We start from the raw sequence: 19,174 nt of genomic DNA, 5'->3' as shown, positions 1-19,174 counted from the left end.
TGAAATGACTTTTTATACTGATAGTTTTTTTGTCCTTCTCTAGATTAACAGAAGATTTCGAGTATTCAGAAATCCTAGATAAAGCCGCCCAATGTAAGGACACATGTGAACAACTAGCGTACGTAACAGCATTTACAATTTCAAGCTATTCAACAACGAGTAATCGTACCGGCAAACCTTTCAATCCTCTGCTTGGGGAAACTTATGAATGCGACCGAACAGATGATCTCGGGTGGAGATGTATTAACGAACAGGTACATTCGATTCATATTTCTTCTACTGATTGGTACATTAGCTTCGTTTAATAGGTATCTCATCATCCACCAATGGCGGCGCAGTACTGCGAAGGCCGTGGATGGAGATGCTGGCAGGAATTCACAATGACCTCAAAGTTTCGTGGCAAATACATACAAATTGTTCCTCTTGGCTATGCTCACGTAGAATTTCTTAACACTGGTAACAAATTTACCTGGCGCAAGGTGACGACAACGGTGCATAACATCATAGTTGGAAAATTGTGGGTAGATAATCACGGTGACATGGAAATTTTTGGTGAGAAAAACGCGCGTGGAGTCAAATGCCACTTGAAGTACATCCCCTACTCGTACTTTACGCGAGATACGCAGCGTAGGGTCAAGGGAGTGGTGATGGACAATGCCAGTCAGGTTAAGTGGGTAATCAGCGGCACCTGGGATAGCAAAATAGAAATCGCGCCGGTAACATCAACCAGCGGATCGGTGGAAAATCCTGTCTACAAAACGGGCAATTTCAAGGCAGCATGGACTCGGCGATTGCCACCGAACGACTGTGAAAAAATCTACAATTTTACTTCGCTTGCCTGTCAGCTGAATGAGCCCGAACCAGACGTTGCTCCGACAGATTCTCGGCTGCGGCCAGATCAGCGACTGATGGAGGATGGCAAATGGAATGATAGTAACGAAGAAAAATTAAGGTACCTAACCATCTATCTAATTAGTTTTTATTACTTGAGTCTATATCATTTTTTTATGTTGTGTTAACTTATTTCTTAGCGGTTTTTGTAACAATAATTGTTTATCGAAAAATAAGTAACATATAACCTTTTTTTTATTTTTGCACTTGAAAACTTATAGACTGGAAGAAAAGCAACGAGCACGGAGACGTGAACGAGAAGCAGAGGCCGAACATGCAGCCGCAGCAGGACGTCCTTATCCGCCATACGAACCTATTTGGTTCAGCAAGCAGAAAGAGGAGGGTACCGATAATCTGGTGCACGTGTACAAAGGCACTTACTGGGACTGCAAAGCTAAGCAAGATTGGTCAAAGTGTCCGGATATTTTCTAGGTCTCTGCCAAGTACACTTAAGCTTTCGGTGGATCCAGTAAACTTTTACTTTCAGCTAGAGATATTTCAATCGTTCACTCAATCGTTGCAATCATTTTGTTTGAGTAAATAGGTGGGTGCGGTCGAAATCGAATGAACAAGTGAATAGTTATTTTATCCTCCTGTTAATGATGTTCAATTGATGTGAAACTCAGCATATTGCTTTAAAGGTTCGAATGGCAATAGGTTTATTAGTTCACTGCAAGTAAAAATAATGAAGAATGCGAATATTCAGTTGCATATATTTATTTTGTTTTTGTTTTTTGTTATTTTTTACCAAAAACTCGGTTTTACAGTCCTATAATAGTAACAATCAGAAATCTAGTTAGAAACCCATGTGCTACGGTAATCAAAGGATATAAGAAGCAACGCAAAATGTAGAAGGCGCATTGGAGACTCCTAACATGTGGTCTCCATTTATATGATAGCATCTATTTGATAATTGTGACACTCTCTTTGGGAACTAACCTATTAAATTTTGGGATAACTTTACCTGAAATATTACTATTGCTACTAGCAAAATACATTGGTAGTATACTATACAAAAAATAACTGCAAATTGAATCACAAATAGTTTTGGTAATCGTAGTAAAAAATGAGTTTTATAATAAGGTTTTAAATCGGTGCAAAGGCTGTAGTAAATACCTCGGTTTTTGGAAAATATTCAAATGTGATTGGAAATATATCTTATAATAAGTTATGTTTATTTAAAATCACAGTTAACATTAAATCACATTTTTGTATGGCCTATTGTTTCTAAGAAAAAAACCAACGCCGCTGACTTTTTTCGATTCATTCGATTTTTCAAAGAATTAGCTACCCGTTAGAAAGCTTATCAATCGTGAAATCTAAACAACTATTGCGCCAACCTAGATAAAATAGTTATGATAAAATTGATTTGACAAATTAACTACCGACATATACAACTTCACACACACAGAACGAACCACACTAAATCTCCGTTCGACTAAACATGTGAATTAAACGAAAATAGTAAATTATGGCTATTCTGATGGCAAACAATATAATTATACAGGCAAACTCGCTATAACTGTCAGAAAAGGAGAACATACACAGAGAAAATATAATAGGTTAAAGATTACTAGTTGTTACGCTTATGAAGCTATTGATTACGAAATTATTGAGTAAAGACAGCAAAATGTTTTAATTCAATTTGAGACTCGTTAATGCAGCTAATATCACTCTCACGTGTTGATGGTGCTTCCTATATACCGAAAAAATATTTCAAGCAATGACAAGTTTGCATCTCGTCATCTGCGTGAATTAATCCGCGTACGTGTTGTTTGTCGGAGTGAACATCGTCGGAGTAGATCAGCAGGGTTAGCTTTTTAGAATCGTTATATCAGGCTAACATGGAAACACGATTTTAACCCTCTCTTTACCATGGTTACTCTAGAGTACCACAGGTTTGCATGCAAAAAGTCTTTCGAAATATTTACCAATGCTACTCGGGAATAATCGGGAATACTGCCGTTCCAAGCATAGTTGTCCCAGCGTGCATAAGTTTTGTGTACAACATGGGACTACTATGATTGAAACGGCAGAATAGGTCTCAAAGAGTGAAGTGAGCGTGAAAGTGATTTTACCGTGAAGTGACTCCCGTTATAAGCACCTTTATCTTGAGAATGACAATATTTTATCTTTATCTTAGTTCAATTACGACTTTTCTTGACTCATCTAAATTTATTATAATTATGATTAAAACTACCCATATATATATGAACCATAATCATAATCATACTAACCTCTCGTCCATTCTTTTGTTTTTCCATACGACTCCAGAAATGTTTGCCCATACAATTGAGTTGTAACGCCAACCTGAAGAAGGATATCTTTGACGAAATAAAGAAGAACTACCAAAGAAAATGGTATTGTAGCGAACGTTTGGAAAAGGCGAGTGAGCAGCGGAACAGTAATCCCCTATTCGAGATATGAACCAAATTTTTATTTTTCATATTCACATTCATTGTAACATTGTAAATGTAATGTTGTAAGAGTAAATTGTCCACTTTTCTATACCTTCTGTCCTGTCCAGCAATGTTCCTGTATTTCTACGAATTTGCGTGGATATATATCATATATCATATGGTCGGCGTGCGGACAGACCGAACCAAGCGCCAAAAATATTATTTCGAGTGATCGGCGTTTAAAGTTCTATCACCCCATATGTTTTCTGCAAGCTGCTATATACAATTTTTGTTATAACATCATTTCAAACTGTTGAAATGATTTCGTTTTTTTTTCATGTAAGATTGATTATCAATTTTAACATCCACTGGTTTTAAAAACTCATTTTTTTCAAAAAATGGCGCTTGGTTCGGTCTATTCGCACGCCGACCATATATGAACCTGTCGTCGTGAAAGCATAACGATCTGTAGTTCTATGTACTGAGTTTCCAATCGTAGTTCTTATTTCGTCAACAAGGTCTGTACCGATTGTTCCAATCCGGTTTTACTTTTTCGATATTTGCAGCATTCAGGGTGGCCAGCGAACCGGGAAAACCTGGAAAACCGGGAAAAAGTCGGGAATTCGAAAATGAACCGGGAAAAAGCCGGAAATTTCAATACTAAACCGGGAAATTTGTCATGTTTTTTTTTTAAACATTATTTTCCATTCCCTACATGCTCGGATCTGTTGTATAAGTTCAACACGCTATACATTTTCTGCCATCTCACAAACACTGGAAGACTCAAGGAACCATTTAGTTGGTCACGGGGTAAGATGCTAGAGTAACAAGCCAGTCGTCATATGTTAGAATCTCGGCTGAGAGAGACGACCGTTAGAGTCAATAGGATCCTAGCGCTTGTCCCGCAATTGTTCTGTACACTAACTTTTCGCTGCGATTGTTTTTCTCTAATTTGGCTACCTTCTCGTTCGCACTGATTAGGGCTTCAACAGTAAGTGGCCATCAAACATCAGAACAATCATCACTTTACAGGATCAACGTCTAATGTCATTTATGTCTGAGTTTGTTTCAAAATTATGTACCGAACTATTCATAATTGATGTGAAAATATTCTTTAAAAAGAAGCAAGGTTCGAATCGTGGGTTACAAATCGCCAACAAAAACCTACAAAACCCAGGGAAGGTTAAAACTTCAAATTACTTAAAAATATTTTGAAGGCCCGAGAAGTCACGAATGATTCCAATTAGGCTTTATATTTTAACTTGAAATAGGCAAAAACTGAACTATGATAAAAAATATCTAAAACCCAAAACAAGTAACGCCTCCACCAACCACCAACGCCATAGGTGTCGATGGTTGTGTGGTGACGTTATCCACTCACACTCAACCAAAACTGATCTACATCAATCCTCCAGGGATTTTCTACGGCGAAAAATCTCTGGATTCTTCTATCGCATGGGAAATTGAAGCCATTGGTGCCGGTCCGTTAATCAACGGGCCGTTAGTTAAGATTCTAGTTGGAGTCGCCTCGTCGGGTGTCGGGGATTGACACAATAGTGTCGGAAATAGACTGACAGAAAATAGGCAAAAAAAAGAAATGATCGTAACCTAACCTATTCCCGGCGGGTGATGCCATATGGCATCACCTGACATTCAAACTTTGATTTGAGTTCAACAATTATACTTGAAAATTTGCACGACGATACTATTCAGCATTTTTAGGGAATAGATTGATGTTTAATATGCAATACAGTTTGTGTTAATTATGCATATAGTTGATTAGTAATAAAAGTTTAAAGTTCATTGCTTGAGGTAAAAACTGATTTTTCTCCACCGGAAATGGGAAAATAATTCAAAATTCAATTCAAAATTTATGAAATAGTATTGTAGAGGGTTAAAAATGCAGAGCCTGTCTTTGTTTTTTTTTCTCGTTTGCATACTCCTCTAAAATCAGAGAGATTTATTTTTCAAATAAAAAAATCAAAACTATAAGGGCCAATGCGAAAATTTTTCGCTTAAAATAAACCTGGAAAAATACCACGTAAGGATAACAATGGTATCAAATTAGTCCTTTATTGTCGAGGCAATGACTGAGCTTCAAGAGATCCTTAAGAAAGCGGAAGAAGTATTTTGAAATACACACAATTGTTCATAATTCAGCTCACAATTGCCATGAACCGTCTACAGAGACTAGAAAAAGATAAAAAATATGCTCAAATTTCTCTAAAGTTCTTCGATAAAAGTAAGCAATCAGATTTTAATTCAAAGTCAGAAATGCACCGAAAACATAAAAAATTCTGTTATAATATAAAAATAACATTTTGTTGAAAATTCGGAAATTTAGAACGCGGATTCAGATGTGCAAAAATCATGGGCGCAACTACGGGGGGGGGGGGGCTAAGGGGGGCTACAGCCCCCCCTAGCAAGTTTTAAGCCCCCCCCCCCCTAGAATTTCCAAGAGAATAACTGTAGTCAATATAAATACGTCCCCTATCAGAGCATCAAAATCAACACAAATTGAGAAGTCATCATTCATTGGCTGAGAACTTGTACTGTGCCCAGGATCGATTCTCAAACCTAACTCTCTTACTTACCTTATTAATAAGACGAGCGCCGTGGTGGCTCATGCTGTATCAAGGAGTTGTTGCCATGCTGCTCGATTTAGGGCTGTGTTTCGCCAGTTCCTCTGACGTCTCATCACCCGCAAGTCTCTTTCGATCTGGTCGAGCCATCGCGCACGCTGCGTCCCCTTGTCCACAGGGTTGCTGAAGAGAAGTGATTTCACAAAATCATCGTCCGGCATCCTTACGACGCGACCGGCCCACCGCAACCTATTGGCTTTCGCCAGCTGTGCAACGGGGTTCTCTCCAAGTAGCGCGTGCAGCTCATGGTTCATGCACTGTCGCCATTATCCGTCGTCTGTCTGTACTCCATAATAGATAGTCCGCAGCATCTTCTGTTCGAAAACTCCAAGCGTTGAGGCCAGAAGCGTTGATGTATCGATTCCGTAGAGAACTACCGGTCGTATCAGCTACATCGTCAACTTTTCACTTCGTCGCACTAGACTCGATCGAAGTGGTCATGCCAATATTCCCACCAGAGAGCCGTCGATGAGAACATGGTCAATTTGGTTTGTTGTACGTTGGTCAGGTGATCTCCAGGTGGTTTCGAGAATGTCTTTTTGGGGAAAGCGGGTTCTGCGGACTGCGTCTGCGGGAAGCTGCGAAGTTGACACATCCCTGGCCGTTGTCGTTCGTGACGGTGTGCAGGCTGTGCGGGCTAATCACCGGCTTATATATGTTTTCCCTACCGACCTGAGCGTTCATGTCCACAATGACGATCTTGATGTCTCTACGCGAGCAGCCACGCAGAGTTTCCCCAGCTGTGCGTAGAACGTTTCTTTCTCTATATCGGGACGTCCTTCGTGAGGGCAGTAGGCATTGAGGATGGTGTAGTTGTAGAGCCAGCCTTTTATTCTCAACAAACACAACGTGTCGCTGAACGCCTGCCACTTGATCGCACGACTCTGCATCCTGCCCAGCACTATAAAACCGGTACCCAGCTCATTGTTTGTGTCGTCGCTCTAGTAAAATTGTGCCCTGCGGCCACGAATTCGCCGTACCTTCTCTCCTTTTCGGTAAAGCTCCTGGAGCGCAACGATGCCGAACTGGTGAAGTTCTAGCTGATCCAGCAGAATCCGGTCGGCATCCGAGGCGTTAAGCGATCTACTGTTACATGTACCGTGCTTCTAATCGTCGACCTTATTTCGTCACTAGATCATTGCGGGTAATTCCGGTTCGTTTTCAATTCTTGATTGTTCGTAGTATGTTTATTTTAGCATGCTGCTTTACGAAGTTCCCACCGGTTCCCCAACCTTCTCATGGTTGCTCGTATTCCAGTCGGTTACACGTGGAGTTAAGTATATGGCATTATGCCTTGGACCACACTGGAATCTATTTTATGCCGACTAGCACGGGTGTACTGCTGGTACGCACTGCCCAGCCGTTTACTAAACCTAGTTTGCCTCAATATCGAATCAGTGTCATCTGAAAGAGATGATCAAGATATTCAATACATCTACGGAGATTTATTCCCGATCAAAGTGGTTTTGTCTTCTGTTACGACACTACTTTATGCGTTTTTAAATAGGCGCATTGTAACTCTTTTTCCTATTTTTTTAAATGAAGTGTATGAAAACTAGCCCCCCCCTAGAAATTTTCCTTAGTTGCGCCCATGGCAAAAATGTATTCTCAAACAAATTCAAAATTGCCAGAAACGGCTATCATTGCAGTTCCAGGCAAGGCGAAAAACTATCTCGATTCGGAGTCAATAAAATGTGCTCTAAATATTTTGAAAACTCTGAAAAATTACTAGAATGTTTTCTCTCATTCACTAAAAATGACTATTAAAAGTTATCAGAAAACAAGAAAAAAAATAATTTTTAAAGTCAATTCAATAAAAATTTAAAGTCAATTCAATTCAAAATTAAGTTTTAAAAGAGAAAATGATGTCAGAAATGGGAAATTTAGTTAAAAAATTTTATATTTTATTTTTAAATAAGCACTGAATAAGGCCAAAATCCGTAATAAAGCTTAAAAACAATTGATGAAATTTCTCAAGGCTTGAAATGATAGAAAATGATTTGCAGTTGCATTCCTCAGCAATAAAAATTCGAAAAATCAACAGCAAAAAGATGTTGGCCGAAGTAGTTATCCCTTTTGAGAGTTTTAAATGAAATAATAATACATATTAAAATCCAAATTCTCTCACAAATTTATTTTGTCAATGAATGAACGTGGTTGAACTTTATATGTATGCGTTTTAAAACCGGGAAAAACACCAATTTCTAACCGGGAAAATCGGGAAAAAACGGGAATTTGAAATTGGTAATCTGCTGGCCACCCTGAGCATTTGATATTTTGCGAGGTGGCTTGTTGGGTCTTCCCCAACTCCCTGTCTCTTCGAGGGATCATGGTCTCAGCTCTGTTTAATGTCCCACGCGCTCCTAACATGGAAATTAGACGCTGATTTGAGCCTCACCATCTCAGTGAACAAACGCTCGGGTCAGTGGCGTAGCTATGATTTGGTGGGCCTGGTGCGGTAACAAACATGTGGGCCCCCATGAAAATGACTGGGCAGTTTTTTCTTCCATTAAAGGAATTGCTACAAACAAAACAATTAGGTTTTTCTACTTATTTATTCCGTTTTCCGCAAAATAAAAAATTAGGTTAATTTAGATACTCACTTTCCGTGCTTTTTGATTGGCAAACTCAAAAATTACAGATTCAAAATCAATGGAATCAGTGATTTCACGTTAGATTGATAAAATGGCAAGGTTTGTTAATCTCAAGGTACTCATCGTTGACCTCAAATAGTTCTTGATCAACTTCAACTAATAGTTTATTTACGTCAATCATAGTAGACTACAACTTAAAAACTTTTGCTAACATCACAAACATAGTTATGTAATTCTAGTGTTCAATTTTTTTCCTAAGAGCATTTCGTGACATCGTTGAATCAATAACTTTACAATATTTATTAAAAAGACTCATGATACTATTAACTGGCCCAGCCATGGCATATTCTGTACTGTAAGAGTTTAATACAAAAATTTTTCGCGTTCTTAATGAGCGTGTAGTGTAAAAGTTGAGTTTTCCTAGCAAATTTTCCGAACTTATGCGTTGTGAAACTAAATCGTTGACCGTTAGAGTTACCGAAGCAATTTCTCTTCTTTTTTCAAGCGTTTCTATATTAATAAGCATGCAACGCAATTCATAACAAGGGAGAGGAAATGAATTCCAACCTAGTTTTCTTAGTGCATATAACAAAAACTGTTTTTGTACGGATTCTATTGGAACGGACGTCTTGATAAGGCGACCAAACAACACTACAGTATTCTTACTTAGAACTTAGAACTACTTACTACTAAGAACAGCCGTTATCAACCTTTTTTTGTCCGCGTTCTCCTTGGCGATATTCTCCAAAACAAAATCACGTGTTTACCTATATAGGTATATGTTTAGTAAAAAAATGGTTTCGTTTCATATATGACCTTTTTAGACCCTCTTCGCCGCCTCTAGACCTTGATGAAATTTAACCAATTTTTTATATGTTGCTTACTGAACCCCAAAAAGTTTTTTTTGCCTGGGAAAGCAGGTCCCGGAAACATTTCTGAAAATAAGCCCCACCCAAGTATCTGGTTTACTCTGTCCGTGTGGATCACGAGAGCAGAGTGGCGAGCACAAATACATGAGGTTGAGTTCAAATGAGCATGTTGACCGGTTCGGTGTTCGCAAGACTTTGGGGCCCCCTCGAGTGGTGGGCCTGATGCGGACCGCACCAACCACACCCCCTAGCTACGCTACTGGCTCGGGTTGGTGAAACGTTTCGGGTTGTTTGGCTTACTGTTAACATATTAGCTTTTCGGGCGAAAATTCTGCTGGTGTTTTTTTTCGTTTTGGGTATTTTCATCACTGCGACCAACTCTTTGATATTCTTCCCCCATAATCTTGCTAAGTCAGGATAACGTATCACTATTGGAAGTGATCGTTATAGCTGACCAAAAGCATTATTCCAGCCGGTATTACATGTCATATGAAGCGCACAACGGTACTGGGATACCGTCTTCTTTTTCTCTGCCACATGAGCGATATGTATCATCTTGTAGTTTTTTTCATTATCTTGAAATAAAAACAGCTTGTTCATTTGTGAATCATCTCTGTAAAAATAATTGATCTTGTTCATTTATGAATCATCTCTGTAAAAATAATTGATCCTGGACAGAGGTCGGAACCTCCGTGTTCCCAAACATCGCGCTCAGACTCAAGAATTCGGAATCATTTTTCAAAATTTGTACCTATCTTTTCTCCATCCAATATTTATTGTTGTCTACTAGGGGATTGATACGAGTAGCCTCGGTCTTCCTCTTCAGCATTCTTTGGAGCATCTTGTAGCTCAGGGTCGTCGGCTGTCCTGAACCGGGCTTTCTTTCGATGCTCTGATTGTTGTCCGTTTCACCGCGGCGGGGTACCGTTCTTTGAACGCGCGCACTTCTGAACGGAGTAGCTTCACTGTTTACGCCATCACGGTCAGAGTTCGACCGATAGAGCTGTCAATTTTTTTCTGCTGACTCATGAGTTACTATGATTGATGCTGCATGGGTAGTTTCGTCAGTGCATGTGAAGGTAAACCAACGAAAAACCGACCATTTTTCAATTTTTTTTATTGCAAACGTTATATCCGTGTTTGTGTGTGAGTTTTACCCTTCCGTTTCAAGCATACTGCTCTACTCCAAGTCTCTATCCATCCTACCACTATCGCCTAATTACAATGCCTCCAAGAAAACTTTCATACGTTACTCAGACTAGTAGAGTTCAGCTTTAAGGGTATGTTGTGGGGAGCCTGATAATGAACCCATGTTAAAGTCCTTTGACAACCAAATGGCCTGATTCTACTAAGATTCGAGCCGGCGACCACCTGCTTGTCAAAGCAGGCTCTGTAACCTTGCGGCTTCGCAGTTCCGTGATAGTAGAACCAGCGATGGCATAAACTCGTGCAAAGTTGAACTGAGTAACACTTTTCCAGATATTTTTTTTTTTTAATACTCTAATATTTATTTAGGCCCAACCGCAAAGCATAACGAGGCCGAATATCTTTTGGAGTAGGGAAAAGCCAGCTTGAGTAGAGTTTGTATCCCGACTACTCCTCCTCAAACAGGCATAAAAACCCTCTCATCTTTTCTCTTTTATAAATACAATTTAAAAATACATGTCATTAAAACCTACGGCTAACAATAACATTATTTTTCTCTGTATGGGTAATTATCAATTCTTAATACTATTCGTTGAGGTGTGATGGTTCCTTATCTCTTAGAAAGCAAAACTTATATCTATGTTCGATGGATCATGTCCCTCAGAAAGAAGCGATGATTCATGTGTCTCTAAAAAGATCAATGAAAGAAAGAAGAAAAAAAACAGAATTAGTGTGAAACTTTTTGATGGAGGTTGTGTTATAAAAATAAGAAGAAATAGCGAGGAGATAATCAAATTCGATACTTGATATCTCTTAAAAAGTCATAAATAGGTATTACAAGCGCGGGGTTGCGGCTAGCAAGCGCATCCCGTACTTGCATTGTGAACGTCACTTTCTGTTTCCGGAGAGAATCAATAAGCTTGGTCCTTGCTCTGAGGTACTTAGGGCATACGAAGACTATATGATCCATATCTTCGTACCCGCCACATTCGCACAGATTACTATCGACTAAGTTTATTCGACAAAGGTGTGCGTTTGCAACATAGTGATTGGACATTCACACTTAATTCATCTCGGCAAACTTCCTAACAGCTGATCGATCTCGGCGAACTTTTTAACAAATATCAGCAATATATTTCGACGAACATTCAGCAACTATATCGATTTACCGTGAACCAGCCAGTTATGACATCTCGTCTGCCGAAGTTCATGAAAATTCTACCGAAAACTTGTAAAACAGTTCGCTGAATTTATCAGCTGTTGAGTTCTCGGCAATAAAATCTAAGTGTGTTAGGCGCGAAATAACTCGAATGAAATCTCGAGTTAAATCTAACCCTTTGAACCAAGCTTTTGTAGACACTTTGGGCGAAATCGAATGCATCCATCGCCCAAGATCGTCTTTATCCCATTTTTCCTGCCAGTTTGCCAGGGCCAGTTGTCGAGGCAGGTGAAAATACTCGGTATAGGTGATCGGTCTATCAAATATATCTCCTTCTATGGCACCCCTTTTCGCTAATAAATCAGCTTCTTCATTGCCTGGGATTGAGCAATGAGAGGGGACCCACACAAAGCAGATAATGAAAGACCGATCAACCAGCACTTCTAATATCCGTCTAATTTCCGGAAGGAAATAGGACGGATGCTTGACCGGTTTGATCGATCGGAGAGCTTCGATAGAACTGAGGCTGTCCGAGAAGATGAAATAATTACCTGGTGTCTTGAGCTCGATAATTCGCAGCGAATTGTGTATGGCAGCTAATTCAGCTACGTATATGGAGCAAGGCTGTGCCAGTTTGCGGGATATGTGATGATCTGTGTTAAAAATGCCATATCCGGATTGTCCATCCATCACAGATCCGTCCGTGAAAAAGGAGTTCTGTTCTGGGAGATGGCCGAATTTTGCCGAATATATTGATGGCACAGCTGTTGGTTTGATGTGTTCGGGGATTCCCTGGATTTCTTGTTTCATCGTCAAATCAAATATAACAGAAGAATTGTTGAGCGATGGTGAAATCTCACAGTATGGAGCAACATCCGTAGGGTTTATCTCCATAGTCAAAAACTGCTGGTATACTGACATACAGGGTTTTTGAACAACTTCCAAACATTTCGTATAGTTCTCGATTATCATTTGGTTTGCTATCTCCGATCTGATGAGGAAACGAAGAGCCAACTCATATAGCCTCTCTTTGAGTGGTAGTACTCCCGCAATGACCTCTAGAGACATGGTATGTGTCGATTGCATGCAGCCTAGAGCGATACGCAAACAACGGTATTGTATCCTCTCTAGCTTCAGCATGTGTGAGGCTGCGACACCTCTTAAGCATATGCTGCCGTATTCTATTACGGGCAGAATCGTGGTTTGGTAGAGTCGTATCAAATCCTCTGGATGAGCTCCCCATGTGGTTCCTGTTACCATCCGAAGAAAATTAATTCTCGGTTGGCATCTTTGCTTCAGGTAATTGACATGTTTTTCCCATGTGCACTTAGAGTCATACCATACTCCTAGATACTTGAAGCTAGGTGACTGAGTGATGGGTCTTCCGGACAGAACTAGCTCGAAGCGAGGTGGTGGTCGCTTTTTCGAAAAAACTACCATCTCCGTTTTTTCAAGCGAGAACTCGATTCCAAGACAACTGGCCCAACCGGTCAGATTATCTGGCGTATTTTGCAGGCTGTTTTTCATGTCTACAGCTAGAGTCGCCGTGACTGATACAACGCAGTCGTCAGCTAACTGGCGCATTGTGCAGCCGTTCGTCAAGCATGTGTCGATGTCACTGATGTAGAAGTTGTACAACAGCGGACTCAGACAAGAGCCTTGGGGGAGACCCATGTAGCTTGTTCGTGTTATTGTTGAAGAACCGTGGTTGAAAAGTAAATGCTTTTCAGACAGCAGGTTGGTCAAAAAGTTTGTCAATACAGGGGAGAATCCTCTTTGATGCAGTTTCTCGGAAAGAATTTCGATTGAAACTGAATCAAATGCGCCTGTGATATCCAGGAAAACCGAGGTCATTTGTTGTTTGCTGCCAAGAGCCATTTCCGCTTCTGTGGCTAGCAATGCCAGGCAATCGTTAGGGCCCTTGCCCCTACGAAAGCCGAACTGGGTCTCTGAAAGTTGGTTAGTTGTTTCTGCCCAGTTTTCAAGTCTACGCAGGATCATTTTTTCAAGCAATTTGCGTATGCATGAGAGCATCGCAATCGGCCTGTACGAGCGGTGATCTGCGGCAGGTTTGTCTGGCTTTTTGGTTGCGATAATCTTAACCTGTCTTATTAAACAGTTTAAAAAATCGTAGCTTGGCCGAGTCCGGCAGGTTTTTCATCAAATTAAATTTGATCCTGTCCGGTCCTGGAGCCTTGTTCTTGCAAGACGCGAGGGCAATTGAAAACTCCAACATGGTAAATTCTGGTTCTTCAATAGCTGTTGTATCGCTAAATTTTTGCGGTGATGGGACAGCGTCTGGGCATACCTTTTTCGCGAAATCATAGATCCAACGTTCAGAGTATTCATTAGCCTCATTACTGTCCGACCTATTGCGCATTTTTCGAGCCGTATTCCAGAGATAGCTCATAGAAGCATCTCTGGGTAACGAGCTTATGAAATTTTGCCAGTATGATCTTTTTTTCAGTTTGTGTAGCTTAGACTGTTTTATTTCCAGCTCCCTAAACTGATCATAAAGCTCAATTGAACCACCATCCCTGAATGCTATGTATGATGCTTTTAGAGCTTTTTTCATCTCGGTGCATTCTTTGTCCCACCATTGCTTGTTGGGACGAATTTTCAACTTGTTCTCAGGGGCAGGTCTCTTCTGAGATTGCAACGCGCTATCTAGCACTAATGTTGCAAGGAAGTTGTATTCGTCGGATGGAGAAAGCTCATCCGTTGTTTCGAGACCCTGGGATATTGTGATCGAAAATTTTTCCCAATCAATATTCCGGGTAAGATCATACTCTACTTCGACTGTGGTAGCAGAATGGAGCCTGCTCTTAATCGAAATACTGATTGGCAAATGGTCGCTACCGTGGGGATCTTGAATAATCTCCCATTTGCAGTCCAAAGCCATTGAGGAGGAACACTTCGACAAGTCTAATGTGCTCTCTCGTATTGGAGGCCTTGCAATTCTCGTAGCTAACCCAGGTATGTTCAATAAGGTCATATCGAAGTCATCGAGAAAGCTTTCAATAAGAGCAGCGCGGCTATCATCCCTGGGTGCGCCCCACGCCGTACCGTGAGAATTGAAATCTCCCAGGATGAGGCGTGGAGACGGAAGCAGTTCCGTTATTTGTGACAGCTGCAACCGGTTAATAACCGCTCTAGGCGGAATGTAGACTGATGCGACAGTGAGGCCCTCCCCAGCAATTGTTGCTTTCCCAGATTTGACTACAACTTGAATCTGCCTCCTCTCGATAGTTTGAGTTTGCACCGCACACTATGATCGATTGAGTTCAAATGCGTGCAATGCATGCAGTGCACGATGTATCCAACGATGCAGGCGATAATGTGACGCGATGAGTTTTGTTTTTAGATCGAATTTATACTTTCAAAGGACGATGCAACAAACTGTTGCAGCAGACGCGGCGCGAATTTCATCGCAATTCGATTTTTATACAATTGTTGTTATGCAGGATTCAAACTCAAAACTAACTCAAGTGTAATTCACTGTTAGTAGGGTTTACGTGCGAACCGAAAATAAATGTGCAAGCAAGATTTGAAACTCACCTGGATACGAGTGCAAAGTCACACTGCCTACTCTGAGTAGAACAGTAGAGCTGTTGGTTAGGCATTCGTCAATGCCTTAGATTCGGGAACATAGAGGTGGATACATGCTTCAACCAATTCCCAAATTCCCGATTTTTTGTCGAAAGTTTGAAAAGTTAGTCTTTTCTATCAGTAGTTAGTAAAGGAACATAAACAGGAACATGAAAAGACCAACGCTTTTCTTTGAGCTGGCTATGGTCATTTAGCACGATTTCTCAATTTTTTTTTATATTTTCCAGCGTGACTAACTCGTTTGGCCTTCCTGAACGGTTATAGAGATACAGTCACGAAGGAATTTAGAAACGATTAATCAACCTGAACAGATGTTCCGTAACACTTATCAGGTTACGCTTTCTATGAACAGTATTTTTCCCATGCCGTATACCCTTATAACCAAGAGTAACGGTAAATGACACCCAACAACAAACCCTATGTTTGCTAGTGAATTAAAGTAGTTCGAAATAACCACCCCTCTTTTGTTCACGGTCGTATCCCAGCCAATGGGTATATGGCATATTCTAGTTTACGGCCGTATTCGACCTTCTTATGAAATAACTGGTTCGAACAATTTTGAAAAGCTATTTCCATTTTGTAGTGAAGGTGCAGGTGCGTTCAAACGTTCAAATTGATTCGACCGGAAAAATAACATGATAATTTCAGATACTTCCGTACGAATTTTAGCTTTTAAACTTTTTTCAATGAAATGGTTCTTGAGTTATTGTATACGCAAAGGTATTCTGCAAAAAATATTTTTTCAAATATCGCCGCGCGAGAGATTTCACAAGAAACAAATAAGGAATACCGTCATCAATAAAGTAGAAGAAAAAAAGTTATATAGCTTTCAAAAATTGTCTAATAGATTTTATCTCGACTCGACAAACAACATTTACCTGATCCACAATTACTCATACTAAACGATAGAATGTGAAACCAGTAGTGGTAAAACACGTTTTACATTGGAGAACGAGACATGCATTTTCAACAAAAAAAAAATCTTGCAATAAAACAGTGAGCTTAAATTTCTTTCCGTGACTAACCGTTGCTCCCTACATTGCATAAATGTAATAGTAATGCTCAATTATGGAAGTATCAAATCAGCACTAAAACAGTAACCAAATTCCCAATTCATTTTAATATAATCTGCAAAGTTCACTTCATTAACGCATGAACAACGGCTTTGGCATTCAATTTTTTCAGATCGGTATAAGTTTGTCCTGTTCCTACAAAAACAATCGGTTGACCTGTTATGTAAGTCATCGATATGGCAGCGCCGACCTTGAGTATGAAATAAAAAAATAAAACGTATCTGGTTAGCCGTCAACGAGAAAACAACTCTAGCATTTACATACCTTATCGTCAATGGTGTCAAATTTGGTCAAAACAATGCCATCGATAATGTGTGGATTTTCGTTTGCGGAATAGTCAGCTAGTGCTTGATTAAATTTTACCAACTGATCCACAGCTTCATTCCCAACCAAAGCTTCACCAACAAACAACACTAAATCGGGTTCGTTAACCTAAAAATAAAGAATTTGTAATTTGAAACAGGATAATGTGCAACAGTCTATCAACGAGAATGTCAACGCAACGCTAACGTTGTTGACCTATTGTTTGAGCAAACACGCAGGCTGTTTTGCCTTACAATAAGCTTTACCTTAATAAGTTTGGCCAGAGCTCTCATCAACGGTTCATTATCTTGCATGCGTCCGGCGGTATCAATCAATACAACGTCAATTGTAGACTCCTTAGCATAACGAATGGCCTCCATCGCTATACCAGCAGCGTCCTTCCCATACCCTTTCTCGTAAAGCTGCACCATTTCACGACCAGCGTGTTTTTCAGCCGGATGCAATGCATTTAAATGCCTCATATGAGTACGCAGCTGCTCTACAGCTCCAGCACGGAATGTATCGCAAGCGGCAATCAGAACGTTCAGATTGTTTTCGATCAACCAAAAGCAGATTTTAGCAAGATTCGTAGATTTTCCCACTCCGTTTACTCCACAAAAGCTCATCACATATGGTCTCTTACTTTTCTTCGCTTCCAAGCAATCACGGAGAATGTCTACACGACGCTTGGGTGAAAGAATCTGAACTAGCGCTTCCGTCAACGTGTTTTTCACCGTTGAAGTGATTGTGTCGAATGTTCCGAGAACTTTTCCCTCTAATTTAACTGCCACTGATTCGCACAGCTTCTGGGATATATCGGCAGCTACGTTCTTTGCAATCAGATGGTCCCGTAGCTTATCCAAAGCTGACTGCATGTCTCCACGCGTTAGATTCTTAGATCCGACAAGACCTCTGAACAAAGACAACATGCCACCTGATTTCTTTACAAAAGGAGCCGATTGACGACTCATGCTCTGAGCGATCATTTCCTCTTCATCGTCATCTTCCGAGTAGTCGCTATCACTTTCAACCTCCAGGTCCTGTATGCCGCCCTTCATGGTTCCAATCATTTCGTTACTCGGCGTGAAATCGCTTTTAATGTCTTCAGGCTTATCTTTACAACGATCCAAATTCGGAAGATCTTTTACATTACCACCTAAATCCCAAACACGCATTTGCTTGCCAGATTTTTGCGATGGTGACTTGGGTGATTTTGGTTTGTCACCTTTGCTTTTCTTGGTTAACTTTTCCATCATTTTCTTGCGATTTTCTAAAATAATGTCATCATTGCCATTCATACCGATTGAAGGAACCTCTTGCCCTTCTTTGCTTTTATTTTCAACTATTTTTACGGATTTCTTACCGCCACTGGAGGTGGACTTTTGTTCGCCCTTGCGTTCTATCATTGATGACACTGTTTTCTTCGATTTGTGTGACTCCTCGAAACTACGCATCTGCTTCGGAAGCGTTGCTTGAAGGCGTCCCCACTTTTCGGCTTGTTCCAGAAGCCTGTTGAACTCTTGCTGAAAATCGTAGTTGCTGTAGTTCCGATTCTCAACCCGTAAATCGTTTTTATATTTATCTCTAAACTCCAAATGTACATCGCTCAAAAATTTATCAATATACGACAACTGAAGTATTTTTTGGAATGCAACAACAAAAACAAGTTCAAATTCATTGTCCAGCTTAAACTGAAGCGACAGGCCGTCATGATCGTATGATCCGGAACGTTCCTAAAAAGGTTAAATGCTGTAAAAAATAAGCACCTTAGTAAGCTGCACAAGCATTACCTGCAGAATAACGCTTCGAATTAATGCATTAACTGGTGGTGCAAAAAACTGGTTTGTGCCTCGGAAGCACCAAAGCACTATTCCACCCTTGGTGAATATGGTGAATAAATCCAACATTTTGGACTGCCTATTCTATATCGTAGCTGCAAACAATTAACACTAATCTATTTGTCTTATACGTTTTCTTATCTGAAAGTTGATTAAAATAATCGAAGCCCGTTGCGTAGTAAAACTTAATGAAACGTACTCCACTGTTCGATATGATTTTTTTTTGAGGAACTGACTGACAACTCAGCACTTCGAACGTAAACACGTAGTAAGATAAATGTCATTTTGACAAATCAGATAGCTACAGCTAGAGGATATTCCAATATTACTCAACGGAATAGGGTAGACGGCAGGGATGGCAGATTTATCTGCAAAGCGTTAGTTTGGATCTTGCAAAATTTAAATTTAGCAACTTGGCGTACATTAGAGACTGTGTTATAAAGAGATAAGCAAAGAGAAAAGCGGTAAAAATGGCAACCCTTTGCGTATATTCTATTTTAAACAATTCTGGCAACTACATTTATTTTCGCATGACTGACTTTGCATACGCAATAGAAAGTGTGAAGAAATTTCGAAACATTGTAAGGATAGAGTGCCTATATATAACTAGAGTGGCGCCGTGTCATCCAAAATAACGCTGGAAACACTGGT

At 40.1% G+C, this 19,174-nt stretch overlaps 2 protein-coding genes across 2 annotated transcripts in view; one reads left to right on the top strand and one right to left on the bottom strand.

Moving 5' to 3' along the window:
* LOC129721818 (oxysterol-binding protein 1) overlaps nt 1–2,535 on the top strand; it is a 72,122-nt gene extending 69,587 nt beyond the window's left edge. Inside the window, exons 9-11 of the mRNA XM_055674831.1 lie at nt 44–254; nt 309–952; nt 1,113–2,535. Of these exons, the coding sequence (XP_055530806.1) occupies nt 44–254; nt 309–952; nt 1,113–1,323 (1,066 nt within the window). The 3' untranslated portion in view covers nt 1,324–2,535. The remainder of the gene's footprint in view (nt 1–43; nt 255–308; nt 953–1,112) is intronic.
* A 13,592-nt stretch (nt 2,536–16,127) lies between these two features.
* On the bottom strand, nt 16,128–18,805 carry LOC129721500 (signal recognition particle receptor subunit alpha homolog). Its single transcript, XM_055674154.1, has 5 exons — nt 18,723–18,805; nt 18,476–18,664; nt 16,952–18,418; nt 16,647–16,814; nt 16,128–16,572 (listed from the first exon to the last, which is right to left on the bottom strand). Exons 2-5 carry the CDS (start codon nt 18,590–18,592, stop codon nt 16,447–16,449), a joined length of 1,878 nt encoding a protein of 625 aa, XP_055530129.1. The 5' UTR covers nt 18,593–18,664; nt 18,723–18,805; the 3' UTR covers nt 16,128–16,446.
* Nucleotides 18,806–19,174: the final 369 nt, after the last annotated feature.

Source organism: Wyeomyia smithii, chromosome 2, assembly GCF_029784165.1.
Source record: "Wyeomyia smithii strain HCP4-BCI-WySm-NY-G18 chromosome 2, ASM2978416v1, whole genome shotgun sequence".
NCBI classification, from domain to species: domain Eukaryota; kingdom Metazoa; phylum Arthropoda; class Insecta; order Diptera; family Culicidae; genus Wyeomyia; species Wyeomyia smithii.
Note: the sequence above shows the minus strand (reverse complement) of the source record. Positions and strands in the feature narration are given on the sequence as shown.

What these genes read in the sequence shown, in the direction of transcription:
- LOC129721500 (XM_055674154.1), bottom strand. Translation starts at nt 18,592, where the DNA reads ATGTTGGATTTATTCACCATATTCACCAAGGGTGGAATAGTGCTTTGG. An exon ending in CTCTGGCCAAACTTATTAAG is followed by an intron (nt 16,815 to 16,951) that starts GTAAAGCTTATT and finishes CTTTATTTTTAG; the next exon opens with GTTAACGAACCCGATTTAGT. An exon ending in TTGACACCATTGACGATAAG is followed by an intron (nt 16,573 to 16,646) that starts GTATGTAAATGC and finishes TTCATACTCAAG; the next exon opens with GTCGGCGCTGCCATATCGAT.